Source organism: Drosophila yakuba, chromosome X, assembly GCF_016746365.2.
Source record: "Drosophila yakuba strain Tai18E2 chromosome X, Prin_Dyak_Tai18E2_2.1, whole genome shotgun sequence".
NCBI lineage: Eukaryota > Metazoa > Arthropoda > Insecta > Diptera > Drosophilidae > Drosophila > Drosophila yakuba.
The window spans coordinates 1670779-1683967 of record NC_052526.2 but is presented as its reverse complement, the minus strand read 5'-3'; the positions used below and the strand labels follow the sequence as shown (position 1 = coordinate 1683967).

The 13189-nt window shown below is 46.5% G+C and overlaps 1 protein-coding gene across 8 annotated transcripts in view; it reads right to left on the bottom strand.

Annotated features, from left to right (window-relative positions):
- Nucleotides 1–1615: 1615 nt before the first annotated feature.
- LOC6523955 overlaps nucleotides 1616–13189 on the bottom strand; it is a 79863-nt gene continuing 68289 nt past the window's right edge. For 5 of the 8 annotated variants that reach the window (XM_039377635.1, XM_015189913.2, XM_039377634.2 and 2 more), the window contains 2 exons: nucleotides 11131–11526; nucleotides 1616–4699 (listed from right to left, as the gene is read on the bottom strand). In XM_039377635.1, the coding sequence (XP_039233569.1) occupies nucleotides 2850–4699; nucleotides 11131–11518 (2238 nt within the window). In that variant the 5' untranslated portion in view covers nucleotides 11519–11526 and the 3' untranslated portion in view covers nucleotides 1616–2849. Of the gene's footprint in view, nucleotides 4700–11130; nucleotides 11527–11641; nucleotides 11698–12310; nucleotides 12328–12384; nucleotides 12613–13189 lie in introns of those variants that run through there. The other 3 variants (XM_015189909.2, XM_002099791.4, XM_015189914.3) reach the window with 3 other exon arrangements.

Here is a 13189-nt window from a genome sequence, read left to right as displayed (position 1 = left end):
CATCCAGAATGTAATGTCACGAACTTCAAGGCGACTGCCAAATAGAATCAATCAAACTGCACTTGCACTGCAATTGGTTATGTGGTCATATCTAATTGCTTCACTGCAAGATTTGCATGCCACCCATGGGAGTCGTCGACTGTCTGGCCGAAAGCCTTAAATGGGAAAATGGAATATTGAAAGATCGCACAAAGGCGCGATGCTATCTATCTATCTATCGCCCTTCCCATATTGAGTCTCCCGACTCGGATTCTCGGCCAGCGATTGCATAATTTCGTTTCGGCAAGTGTGTTGTGCTAGAGATTTCGGTTTCGTGCACGGGCCATTACCTAAAGATCGCGATGCCATATATACCAAAAGCCAACACATCCGAACACATCCCATCCCAACTTTGCCTATATACCAGACAATTAAAACAATTGATGCGATTTCTCGCACAAAAGTGCCAAACACGAACGTTCAATTTATATTTAGTCGATCGCCTTCATCCGTCAAATGATCGTCAATGGCCCCCCCCGCGCCCTCTTGCAACCCACCTGCCCCCCTTTTCGGCATGAGCCACTGGCAAGACACTAAATCGATTCAAAATCGATCAGTGATCGCTGATCTGGCGTTTTGTTTGCGCCTGGAGCAACTGCATTGTGTATTGACAATCTCTCGTTACACCAAAGACATAAGTGTTGAGCCAACTTTTGTCGTCAGATACGCACTCTCATGCCCGCCTCTTTGGTCTGGAATCACTGGAGTCGCTGGAGTCACTGGAGTCACTTTCTACTTTCACTGCTGCACACCGCTGCTGGAGTTCACTTCGCACTTGGGCGCTAACATGATGGGAATTGACGTCAGCGATGGTTGGTGACGGTGACCTCCACTGGGCTGATCCACTGGCTCCCGATGACCAGGATTGCATGGAATACCTCTAATGTAACATCAAATGGACCATGTGTACCTTGGGGCGGAGTCTGCGGCGCAGATGCCTGAAATACCTGATCTCGAGCGCCCGTTGATTGCTAATTACTTAGTTGGGCAAACACTATTTGTATATGTACTCAAGAGCACCTCAGCTGATCACACAGATCAGCGCTTCCGCAAAGTTGGCTCAACGGCTTTATGGCTTATGGCCGCAGGTGTGGGTATAATGTGTAATGTGTCCAAGGGTTATGGTTATCAGTTGCGGGTTACAGGTTGATTGCCACCTACCGCCGATATCCGAAGGGTAGCTACCCAGCAGATACATAGCTAACTATGCCTAACGACGTCTCCCTTATCCATCCACTGACCTCGCCAAGTCGGCTGAAACACATGCGGTTTGATCTTGATCGCCGCGCTAAGGTAACGCGGTTTGTAAGTACGAAGCCCGTAAGTTGAAGCCCGTTTGTTTGGCCAAGGTAAATAGGTACATCTAAATTAAGAGGCATGCGCAGGTATGGTATTCTTGATAACATTGTTTTTTTCCATTAATCATTACCACATGCCACATGTGGAAGAAATTCTGCTGCAATGACGTCAGCGGCGGTCACGCTTAATACTCCCGATTGATACCCCAGCTAATGGGTAGACTGACTGTGTTTCCCTGGTTTCCATGCCAGAAATAAGAACCACTGCTGTAAGTTAGTTTAGGTTTAGACAAATCTTTGTTGCTTTTATTCTCTTGAAATTTTCGTTGTGCATTTGCATTACTCTTCTCATTCTTTCCGTTCAATATAAAGACATCTGCTTGGTGCAGTGTACATATTTGTGCTGAAACTTATTCTGCTAGGAACATCGATTTTCGAATAAAGTATTCCTCGGCTCATTTCGCAAATGGAACAGAATCGAGGAACAATAGTTAAACGTCGACAGTTTCTGGAGAGAAAATGAAAAGTATTTCTTAGCCTAGGATGGAGTTCAATGTGGAAAATTGTACACTTGAAGAAATTTTCAATGAACTTGTCGCGTGATTCGTTAAATAAATAATCAAAACGTTTGCAGAAAACATAAGGTTAACCTAACTTACGATTATGCATAGTGTATAAAGTAGTTCAAGTTAAACTTTACTTTCATTCGTTTCCTTTTGTATATGAGATGCTTTATTCGTAAAAAAATAAAAATAAAAGAAATGATTGGCGGTAAAAAAAAAACGAAACTAAACGAAACGATACAAAACGAAAACTAATGGTAAATGAAGATAAATGGAGTGATTTTAGTTGAAAGTTTTGGTCGAAAATTAAACTTATTTGGATTGCCTTTCTTTTGCGTTTCTTAACAAAATAATGTGTGTGCGGGTATGTATATATTTTTGTATTTTTCTACTCTTTTTGTAAGCTTTTACTTTTCATTTCCGTTTGTCGTGTAAATATGTGAGAAAGTGAAAAAACATCACAGTTAAAACTTCAGTACATTTTCTCGTGGTTCGAAATTAATCAAGAAAAAAAAAAACAATATGTGTATATACATATGTAGATTAAAGTACTATTTCTCTATAAATATACGCTTACAAAATGTACCTTATGTACCGCATATAATTATGTGCTTATCCTCCTCCTTCCTCATTCCTCGCTTGCTCCTCTCTTGCCATTTTTTGTCATTTCAATTTTGCGATTTACTTTATATATACGCCGAGCGAACTCCTGGCAATGGGGCCCTATATACATTATGTACGAGCATAACCGAGATAAGTCAGTTAGTCGGTGCTATAGAAACCGATTGCCAGGTGAGCAACCCAGCTGAGATTTTACGATTGTGTTTTGTTTGTGTTTGAATACAGTACTAGTACAAACTAGCCGAACTAGTACCTACTGGCTTAACAACTAAAAGTACTTGCTGGCCCCCCAATGTTACCGATCTGCACCCCCCGATCGAGCCCCCCCTCAATCGTCCCAGCTCCAAGTGGGATCCAGCTCGCGGTTGACCCTCCACAGCATCAGCTCCATGCAGGCCCGCGAGTCCTCGAAGCAGCTGTGTCCCGTGGTGCCATCACCGCTCTGGATCTCCCGCTTCAGGTGCACCTTGGTCAGGTGACGCAGGGCCCGGCGGTAGGGAAACCCACTGCAGTGCGGGAAGCTGATGGAGGTGTCGATCAGGGTGTTGTGCACCAAGCGCAGTGCCCGCAGATCGTTGTCCAGCCCGTGTCCGATGAGGATGGTGTCCGCCGTGATCAGCTCGAGCAGATCCCGCTGCACCTCGGCCAGACTCTTGGCTCCGAAACGCAGATCCCTTTCCGTAATGCCCGAATACTGGGTGTTGTAGTCAATTATGTCGCACTCGGGCCGAACAAAGTGCTCATACACCAATTGGCCATTGAGTGCCACCAGGGAGACCTTGGTCACGTCCAGACCACGACCCGTATAGCTCATCTCGCAGTCCAGGGCGTACACGGCGGGCTCGTCCTCGCCGGATCCTCGCTGCTCGGTCCTAACGAAGTCGTAGTAGGGCCCATTGACCCCCACCACCGATCCCGTCCACACATGCCGGTCGCCCAGGCAGCATCCCGGCGAGGATTCCTCGCCCTCGTTGCAGCACGTCCAACGTCCGTGGCAGACGCCATCGTAGTAACGCTGGTACTTCCCGGAGTGGTAGTGGCACTCCTCGTGGGTCAGGTATTGGCCCGTCAGCTCGTCCACCAGAAAGTGGCGCTTGCAGCGTGCACACGGCTTGGCCAGACTCCTTTCCACCTGCACATACTGGCAGTACTTGAGCTCGAGACTCAACTCGGCGTCGCCGGCGGAGGAGGAGGATGAGTTCGAGGACTCGCACTCGCTGCCGCTCCACTCGCCGCCCGATTCGGAGTCCAAGGAGCGGGGCGAACTGTTGCCGGAGTCGGTCGAGGTGGCCACCTCCTCCTCAACGCGGTTGGTCAGTCCGTCGTGGTAGTTGATCACCGTGACTGCCGGTGCGGTTTCCGCCAGCGCAGCTGCGAAGCTCATGTGCGGCAGGCACTTGAAGATTTCGATGGCGCCTTCATGGACCACCGACTCCACGGGAAAGCCGTAGACCCTCAGCAGATGGTGATCTATGATGTGCCGACGCAGTTGCTGCACCACGGCTGTGTCGTCTAGATCCAGTTGCTCGTACTGGCGGAGGGGAGGCACCAGGAAGTTGGCGTTCTGGCGACCACGCTCCCGCTCCCGCCGCCATTCCAGAGCGGCGCCCGGCATCAAGGAGCGTTCGATCCGCTTCCGATTGCCGTTGGCGTGGGGGGAACTGGTTGGTGAACTGGTGGGCGAGCTCAGCGCAGAGGAGGAGCTGCTGTCGCAGGTCTTCCGCTGACCATTGCCACCATGCTTGACCATGTTGCTGTCGGAATTGCTGATGCTGCTGCTGCACTTTGCGGACTTCTTGTTCCTGCCGCGCTTCTGCTGTTGCTGCTGCTGCTGTTGTTGCTGCTGCTGCTGCTGGTTGTTGCTGCTGGGATTGGGCTGCTGCTGGCGCCACTTGGCATTCGCCTGCTTGACCTTCTGGCCCGCCATGGGGCCAGTTGCTCCGGTCCTCTGGCCATTCTGGTCAGGATTGCGAGTCTGCTGGCCAACGGACGGCTTTTGCTGGCGCTTCGAGCGACTCTTGCTGCTGCCTGCCACATGGTTGTTGAAAGTGTTGCTGCCGGCGCTTGAGTTGCCCTTTGGTTTGTTTAGGAGCTCGCTAGTGGAGTCTATGTCCTCGCTGGTCGCCTCGCTGCTGGTGCTATTGCGATGGCCCGGATTGTGCTGGCCTAGGAATTTGTCTGCAAGAGAAGGGGAAGGGAGTGGGGAATTAATTTAAATAGGTACACCATTTTCACAGCATTGTGATCCAAAGCAGATCCAAACCGATCGCAAGCAGTTACATTTAATGGGTTTAAGAGTTTAGTTTATGAGTTTAGTTTATAACTGAAGCGATTTTAACAGTATTACAAGTAGCTTTGATTAATTTTTAATAAACTGGAAATCATGATTTTAGTATTTCGTAAGACAACTTCTTTATTGGTTATTAATATTAAACTGCCACCTATTCAAATTCGAATATATTCAAATAACCCAACGCCATGGACTTGTATTTATTAAACTCTGCATTTAATTCATTAGGCAAATCTCACGATCCTATTACCTTAAAATAAAATGTTCGTTTGGAAATTCAGATTTCTGATAACACCCTCGTGTACTCGCACACACACAGGCGCAGTCAGCTAATGCTCGACACACACGCTTATCAACAGAACCACGTGCTTTAGAGTTTCGCTCTTTTCCCACCTCTCTGTTTTACTATTCATTACACTGAGAACTTTTGGGCTGTATGACTATATGAATGTATATTTCAAACATCCAGCAAATGAAATACTAATCTTATAAAATGCAGAGTGTGATCTATCGCAGTTTTGAGTTTCTAATAAATACAAGTCCACAGGTCGATTTTTGAATGGTAGACATTATTGCCAACTGAAACAAGTGCATTCGAACCAGGTATGTATATATGTATGAATGGTCTTCAAGTGTTCCAAGTGACAAAGTGAACTTATTTCTCTCCGTGTAAGTGTACGTATTTAAGTTTCAAGTGTGTAATTTGATTTAGGGAAGGTTACGCATGACTGGAAATTGACGCATGTGCGGGTTTCCTTCCCGACTTTTCGCCAATTCAGCTTATTTGGTTGCCACCCAGGGGGTGGGGCTCGCTCGGCGGGGCAGCCAGGGGGCCTAGGGGGGGTTAGGGGGGCCAGGTGGCTCGCGTTGACGCATTACAATTATAGATGTTTATTATGACTTTTATGTGCCCGTTGCTGCTTCCGCATTTAGCTCATCGCTGCTCACTTCTCGTTCTGAACGAATAATTCGGATCCATTGGCTTCCAGGTTCCACGTTCCAGGTTTGCGGACCAGGTTTGTTGCCAAGCTCCAAGAAAGAGTTTTAAACTCGGTCATGTGGTGCGTCTTCCTGTTCCGCCACCCGACTTTCTTATCTGCCCCTTTGCATGCCGACTTCCGCTTCCCAGCAGCTACCAGCTTACTTGGGTTAAAAGCGCTCGAGCACTTCCTTAACACCCACGTGCTCCCCCAGAGCTACGTCAACGGATATCGGATATAGAGTACTATAGTACTATGGAGTACACCCCCTCTTGGGGGCCCAGAAAGCGGCAGCCACTCGGGCCAGTCGCTGAAATTGAATTTCAATGCGCGCATAGATAAATCATATGGCAGGTGGGTTTGTTGACTTCGCCCGGACGCCGAAGGACGCCGGGCCACTAAGCACCCAGACGTGAGCTGGAAGCCCAAAGAGCCGATGGGATCACCAGGGCGGTGGGAAATGATATTGGCTGGATCGGGGGGTTATGGTTTACATTTGTATGTCCATATGTACTCGCACATGGGTGTGTGGGTATGTCCATCACGTATGCTGGCAGAGTACATGGGGCGTCGAGTGCGTGGTCAGCGATTAGATAAGGCGTGGCCGGTTTTGGGCGTGTTTCGGCTTCTGGCCGGCCATCTGTCCAACTCTCGGAAGCCCACCGAAAATCAGCAAATAGTGCTTTCCAAACGCTTTTTATGACAGGCCCTATAATGGAGCACTATCGGCGACCGAAGCACGCGCCGAACTTTGCAAACAGCCTTGAAAGCAGCAGAAAGCATAGAAGAACTTATAATATTTGTACGGCCAACTGAAAGGTAAACATAGCGAAATTTATGATCGAGGGTTTTGGGGCGCAAGAAGGCGGTATTACTCTGCATCGGGTAAATGGAACTGTGGTAGTGGGAGCCGAACCCACATGCTTAACTTAACTTAACCTATTGCGTCGTGCCCAAGACGAAGCGGCTATTTATAAGATCGTCTTTATGGCCAAGTGATAATGGCCAGCTTCAAGGGCATTCAATCTCTCGCCGTAAGGCAGACCTTAACCTTAGGAGGGGTAACAAAAAACACTCGAGAGCCCGCGATTAGATAGTTTAGTTAAATAAGTGAGACTAATGTTAATCCACGGGTACACGCAGTGTGTAGAGAACATATGGTAGGAGCACTAGACTGGCGTAGAAATTAAATATAAATGGATAATTGGCAGAACTTGGGAGGAGGTTGCCTAACTCCTGTTCCCAGCCCCAGTATTCATATTCATATATTGTGGGCATCGAGAGCTGAAGCGCTTGCTTGCCATGTGCTAGAATTGAGTTCCTGTGTCTAGACTGAAGGCTACCCACATTTGGTTACCGGGCGGTGATAAGATGTGCGTGTCCAGGGGCCCACAGTGTTCGCCCAAACTCCCGACTGACCAATTTGCAGTTACCTACGGCAACAGCGTCCAAAAGTTCCCTCGAGTGCCGCGATTGTCTCCGCCGCACCTGTGATTGTGATTGTAATTTTGATTCTGATTATGATTTCGACTTCGACTGCGTTCCTGATTGTGAGGCTAGTGTGGTCGAGCGCCGAAAGTCGTCATTCTAATCAGTCCTCTTCTGATGCGGCAATCCCGAAATATCAAATCACGCCAACCAATTTCGCGGGTAGGAAATATGAATTTCACAGCTGTTGCCTGTTGGTTGTTGACTGGAGATAGCACTTGCCTGGCGACGGTGACGATGAACTGATATTCGCACCACACCAGTGACGCAACGTTTGCCATAACTCGCAGGTATCATCATCACCTCATCGTGGGGCAGGCAAACAAACCCATTTGAATGCCCAGTATTACACAGCATCCCAGGTGGTGCTCGGAGTACCCAGTCCAGTGGCCGGTGTATAATGTTGTGCGACTTAAAAATGACCTTCGACTTTATGCGTCGCTTCCTGTGCCAAGACAACGAACAAAATTACTCGTCTCGCAATTGGTTTGTGCATTTTTAATGAGCCCGAAAACTTGGCTTTGAACCGAGCAGCTGAGCGAATAACATATAACTATGATACTAGTTAATGGTGGACACGTATGTCACCACATCCCGTCGTCGTCAGTCCTAAGTTTGGCACAGTCCAATAGTCGCCTCTGGTGTAAGCCATATACCATATATACTATATATACACGGGTTTAATAATCACACATACTATAGGTATGCGTGAGTTGCACATAGACACCTCCAAATCATTAGATAATACCATTGCCCACTGGTCTGTTGCTCCAGAATGAGAAGGCGATGAATAACAATCTTGATGTGCTAATTGGGTGTGCTCGAAAATATTTACTTTCCGCTAAATGTTCTACGAATAGCCTAATAGCATCCCAAAGGTTGGGTGTATTACGCTTTATGAGCGCCAAATACGCTTGTAAAATGTTTCAGAGCATATTCGTAGAATATTAATCCTTCTACTTAAAAGGGCTTGTTGCGAGTAAGGGGTAATAAAGATAGCTGGGAATATACGAGTAGTCAGGAACGCAGATGTAATCCATGGGGAAACTACAATTCTATCTTTGTAGCTGTGACATAATAAGCGAGAATCCGTTGCCCATTGAACTTTCTCCTCTAGCCTCGCGGATCTCACTGATCCCACTGATCTTTGGCCCCCAGGCCTGGCTCAGATCGGATCGTTTGGAATGTGATGGTGTCGTATTGGAGACACGGACTCAGACAATGGCTAAATGGCCGGTGGCTAAACGGCGAACACGTTGACCTTGACTATTGCCGGCGGCGGGGGGAATCACAGACGCCGGAGACTGAGAGGCACTGGGAGGCTGAATGACTGGGGTGGGGCGACAAGGGGTTAAGTGGAGGGGCGTTGCGAGCTATTCCACGGATTGGCAGAGAAATGCGAATGGTGATGGTGATGGGGCTGCTCATCACGATGAACAGCAATAAACGGAATTGCGAGCACTTCTACGGTTGCGTAGTGCGACTACGGATTTGATTTCGGACGGTAGCGGAGTAATGAAAATAGATCGACAAAACTAAAAATAAATGTGCATAAATGTTCACCAATAGACGTAACATCGAGGTGCCTGTGACGTGACTGTGCAGTTGGCTGGGTTTTTTCTGGTTGTCGCCACCCAAAAATGGCAATCCTAAAACGAGTCCCGTGAAGGTACAACATGCATATACCACTACCATATTTAGCCCTAAATTGAACTTGTGGGGCGTAAAAAACGCATTCTGCGAATGTCGGCCGCCGTGGAAAACATTCCTCTTGCCATATATCATCTAGATATAATCTCAATTGAGTGCAAGACCAAGGTTTCTAGCCTGGAAAATGGGGCATTCAAATAGTTCGTTCTAGGGGCTCTTCAAATGCTACAAAGTTACTAATCAGATGATTGGCTATATGCCTTATCTGAGCAATTGCATTCTATTGGGTGGAAAGCGTTTAAGACAGGAACATAGAACTAGTGTTATGCTGCTGCTTTGGCTCAATATTATTTTGGGCACTTAACGTCGCGGTGCAAATCTCGCTTGAGCCATGCGGCGATCTAGGAAATGGGCTCTAGGCCATCGTTTTCCAGCCAAGTGCTAATGAATGACAAAACGATCGCTTGCGTAACGAGTGAGCAAAGTGAGCAAAGCACATGTATGTACGCTTGGTTCGGTCCACGTCGATTATCAGTTCATCGTTTGACCAAATCGATCGACTGATACTACGCCCAATAATACTTGATACGGCAGAAATCAAAAAGTAAATAGCAAAAAGCATTTAGCAAATAGCTTGTAGCAAATAGCAATGTAGCGAATAGCAAGAGCAAATAGCAAATAACAAGCACAAATGGTCAAGAGGCGCCAGCTGACTAGGAACTCAAAAATCTGAGTTCTAATCAGCTGCTCTGTATTGCGTCTTAGCTTTCCCCACAAATACACGTTCTAGTCCAAGTTTGATGATAACAAGAATTATTTAGACCCGATTCTGGAAAGTTTTGCCGATTAATGCCAAAAATAAATAGTGGAAAATTCGAAATCGCAAAATTACACAAGAATCAGTAATAATAAATTCGGTATCGGGTTTGTTTGTGAGTAGCAATCCAATTTTCAGCCCCAACAAATGTGGAAATATTTTTAAATATTTGGTGGTAAATACATTACATACGTTTGCAACAAGAGAATTAATGAATGGAAGTGATTTATGTGTTTTCAATCATAATTGCCGATCTGTTCCCAATGCGCATACATTATAAAAGTGGCGAGAAATGTAAATGTTTTGCTTGGTTTCTTCATGTTTTTATGACTGCCACGGAGAAGATGGCTTTGTTTGTTTATTTAATTTCTATTTGTTTATGTCGATTCGCCGCGTTTTTAATTGAATTTTTAATGCGAACGAAAGCGAAATCCACAGGCAAAAACCCGAAATAAAGTGGCTGTCTTTCCATGTCCCTAAATATCCTGATATTTTTTTTATATTTTCCTAATTGCGAACAAGGCCGATTTCCAGTGGTGCGGTGCTAGAGCGTTTCAATTGAAATATTGGTAACCTAGGGCTTACCCCCCATCAAATGCCTACTTAGAGATAGAGCCAGTTTGATAACAACATTCCGTAAATAGATACCGCTTCAGTTCGAGTGGACTTATATGGGTTTACCCGCAGCGCAATATGGAAAATTTGGGGTGGGAAAGCACATGAGCACTTACAAGCCTGGTCTAATATTAGGAAAACTGTGTGCAGTCATCAGTCAGTCAGAAGCAGAATTCGGTACACAAAGAAGTAATCAGTAGGCTTTCTTAAAACTTTTAGTTGTGCTCATTGAGTGCTCATTATTGTGGCTACTCTACACAGAGTGGCATTGTAATAAGAAACCTCGTATCCTCCCCAAGCCACTGTCCCAGAAACTCCTCTGTTTGCGGCAATGACGCTCTTCGAAATAACCGTTCCCGTTCCGCAAAACCCGATACCATCCAAATTGAAGTACCCGTTCCCGTTTCCATTGCCGTTAGCGGCGATGACGCCAAATTCGTGGCCGTCTGTGATTCACTTCAGATGCCGGCCGATTTGCTTGGAATTTTATTAAAAACAATGCGAAATCATGATTCAGCGTCGTCTTTATTTTCATACCCATGAGCCGAGATACGAACACACACATACGTATGCTATGTGGGCGAACGACTGGACTGATTGACTAAAGCGCCGCAGAACCATCGAAATTCGCAGTAAGAGGTCAGCGTTGGCCAGTGACTCAGAATAATCTCCGAACTAATTGACTACCCATGTAATGGCTTCCCATGTGGTTACCCACCCACCACCAAGAACCACTAAGAATATAAAGTAACTAGGAGCAGGCACTCACCTTCGATGCATGAAGAATGGGTCAACCGGCGTCCGTAGCCCCGTTCGAGCCAGGTGGATGTGGGTGGCGCTTCTGCGCTTCCTCCAGCGGCTCCATTCCGCTTCTGGATGTGCTCAAACTGCTGCTGCTGTTGCTGCTGATTCTGCTTGTTGCTATTGTAGCGACTCTTGCGAGAGGAGTTCTTGCCACCGGCGCTGCTGCCGTGCTGCAACGTTGCTGCCGAGGAGGCAGTGGCGTGCTGCTGATAAGCCAACATGCCGCTGGCGGCGGCTAGGTTATTGTTGCCGGTGTACTTCTGAGGGCAGCGTTTGTTGCTGCCACCCCCGATGTTGCTGGTCGTTGTAATGTTGCTGGTGCTGCTGCTGCTGTTCTGGTTGCAACGCTGCATTTTGTCATCTGGAAAAAAAAGAAAGCACAGGCATTAGTAAGTGGTAGTGATGAATGGGGTGAGCAAAGGTTTCAAATCCCGTACATAATGTCAGAAATCTCACATGACGTAACCCAAACTTACAAATCTTAAGTAGATGTACTTGCAGGAAATCTTCGAGAAAGAAATGCATCGCACCGCTGCAGACATAAACGCGTTTAAATTAGTTTCGGGTTTGGATAATCAGTGATTGGTAATCAGTGAACGGCGATCGATGTTTAGGTGTGTGGGAATATTTGAACTTGGTAGGGAACCTTAGCTAACCGCCTGCACTTGCAGCTGAAAGCCAACTAAATGGCGCGATTAGCGAACGCTCGCGATATAAACAAAAGCTGGGCGCCAAGAAAACACAGCGAAAAACCCCAGAGACAGAGTCGTGCAATTCACAATTCGATGACGACACAATGAATCATCCGCTGATAAAGCGGGAATACAGCGCATTCATCGCTCTGTGGCCCCTCTATCGCCCTGTCTCTTTCTATATCTCTGTTGCCGCCTCTTTCGCTGGCGGCGGCAGCGGCGGTGACGACGAAAAATGTTTTATGGGGCTTTTCGACCAGGTTTCGACCAGCTTTCGACCAGGTTTCGACCACGTGCCCCCCACGCTTCCTACTTAGATAAAGCGTACCAAGGGGTCGTATGAGCTATGCCATTGGTTGGGGATTTTGCCACACAGGGCTTGTGTTCTACGGCAAAGTGTAGGGAATTTATAGTATTTTATAGAACTTAGACCACTTTTATCTACATATGTACATTCTGCTGATTAATAATCGCAACTGGCTATGTTGTGGGGGCGCCATGTTATCTGTTATCTGTTATCTGCCAACCTTTGACCCTCGAACTTGGAGTTAAAACCGTTTCGGTAAAGTATGCAGTTTTTGCGCTTTTCCGCTTGTCCAAGCTTTCGAAAAATTTAGCTCGATTCGAATTGGTTTTGGTGGTGTTGTGTGCTTCACTAAAGACAAAACGAAGCGAAACAAACGGCAAAAATTTTGATTGTTTTGTGCAAATGTTTAGTTTGTTTTGAAAGTGTCTTAAACTGTTCCGATAACATGTTGATAATAATATTCCACAGCACTACGTCAACTGGCAAGGAGCCCGGTGCTCAGAAAACGGAAATCTACCGGGCCATGTGATCCAAAGTTTTTCCCCGAACTTCCAATAAACCTCTTTTCCACATAATTCGACGGTTTTGGGTTTGGTTTCGGTTTCATTTTCAGTTTCGGAACCAGTATACACATAGGGTAGGCCAATCAAGCTATCCACACCACACATTCGCATAGTTTCATATAAAAACTATTTCATCGATGTGCGCACGGTTGACGGCTTGAATCCAGTTTGAAGATTTATGTACAATAAAAAGCTTCAGGCAGCCGGCTAATATCTTTCCTGTGCGAGTGGCACACAACTCCTTTGGATCATAGTTTGTTGTAAGCATTTTGCAATTTATTCCCCTTTAGATATGTATGTACATATGTTAAGGGAAATTGTGTTTTTCCACGTATTTCGCAATTTTCTTCTGCTCTGCCCAAAAACAAAATTAGTTTCATTATGTTCGTGAAGTCTTTCATGTTTGCGTGTGAATTTTAACACTCAATAAGAACTTTTGCCGGTATTTTTAGCCGGCGAGCA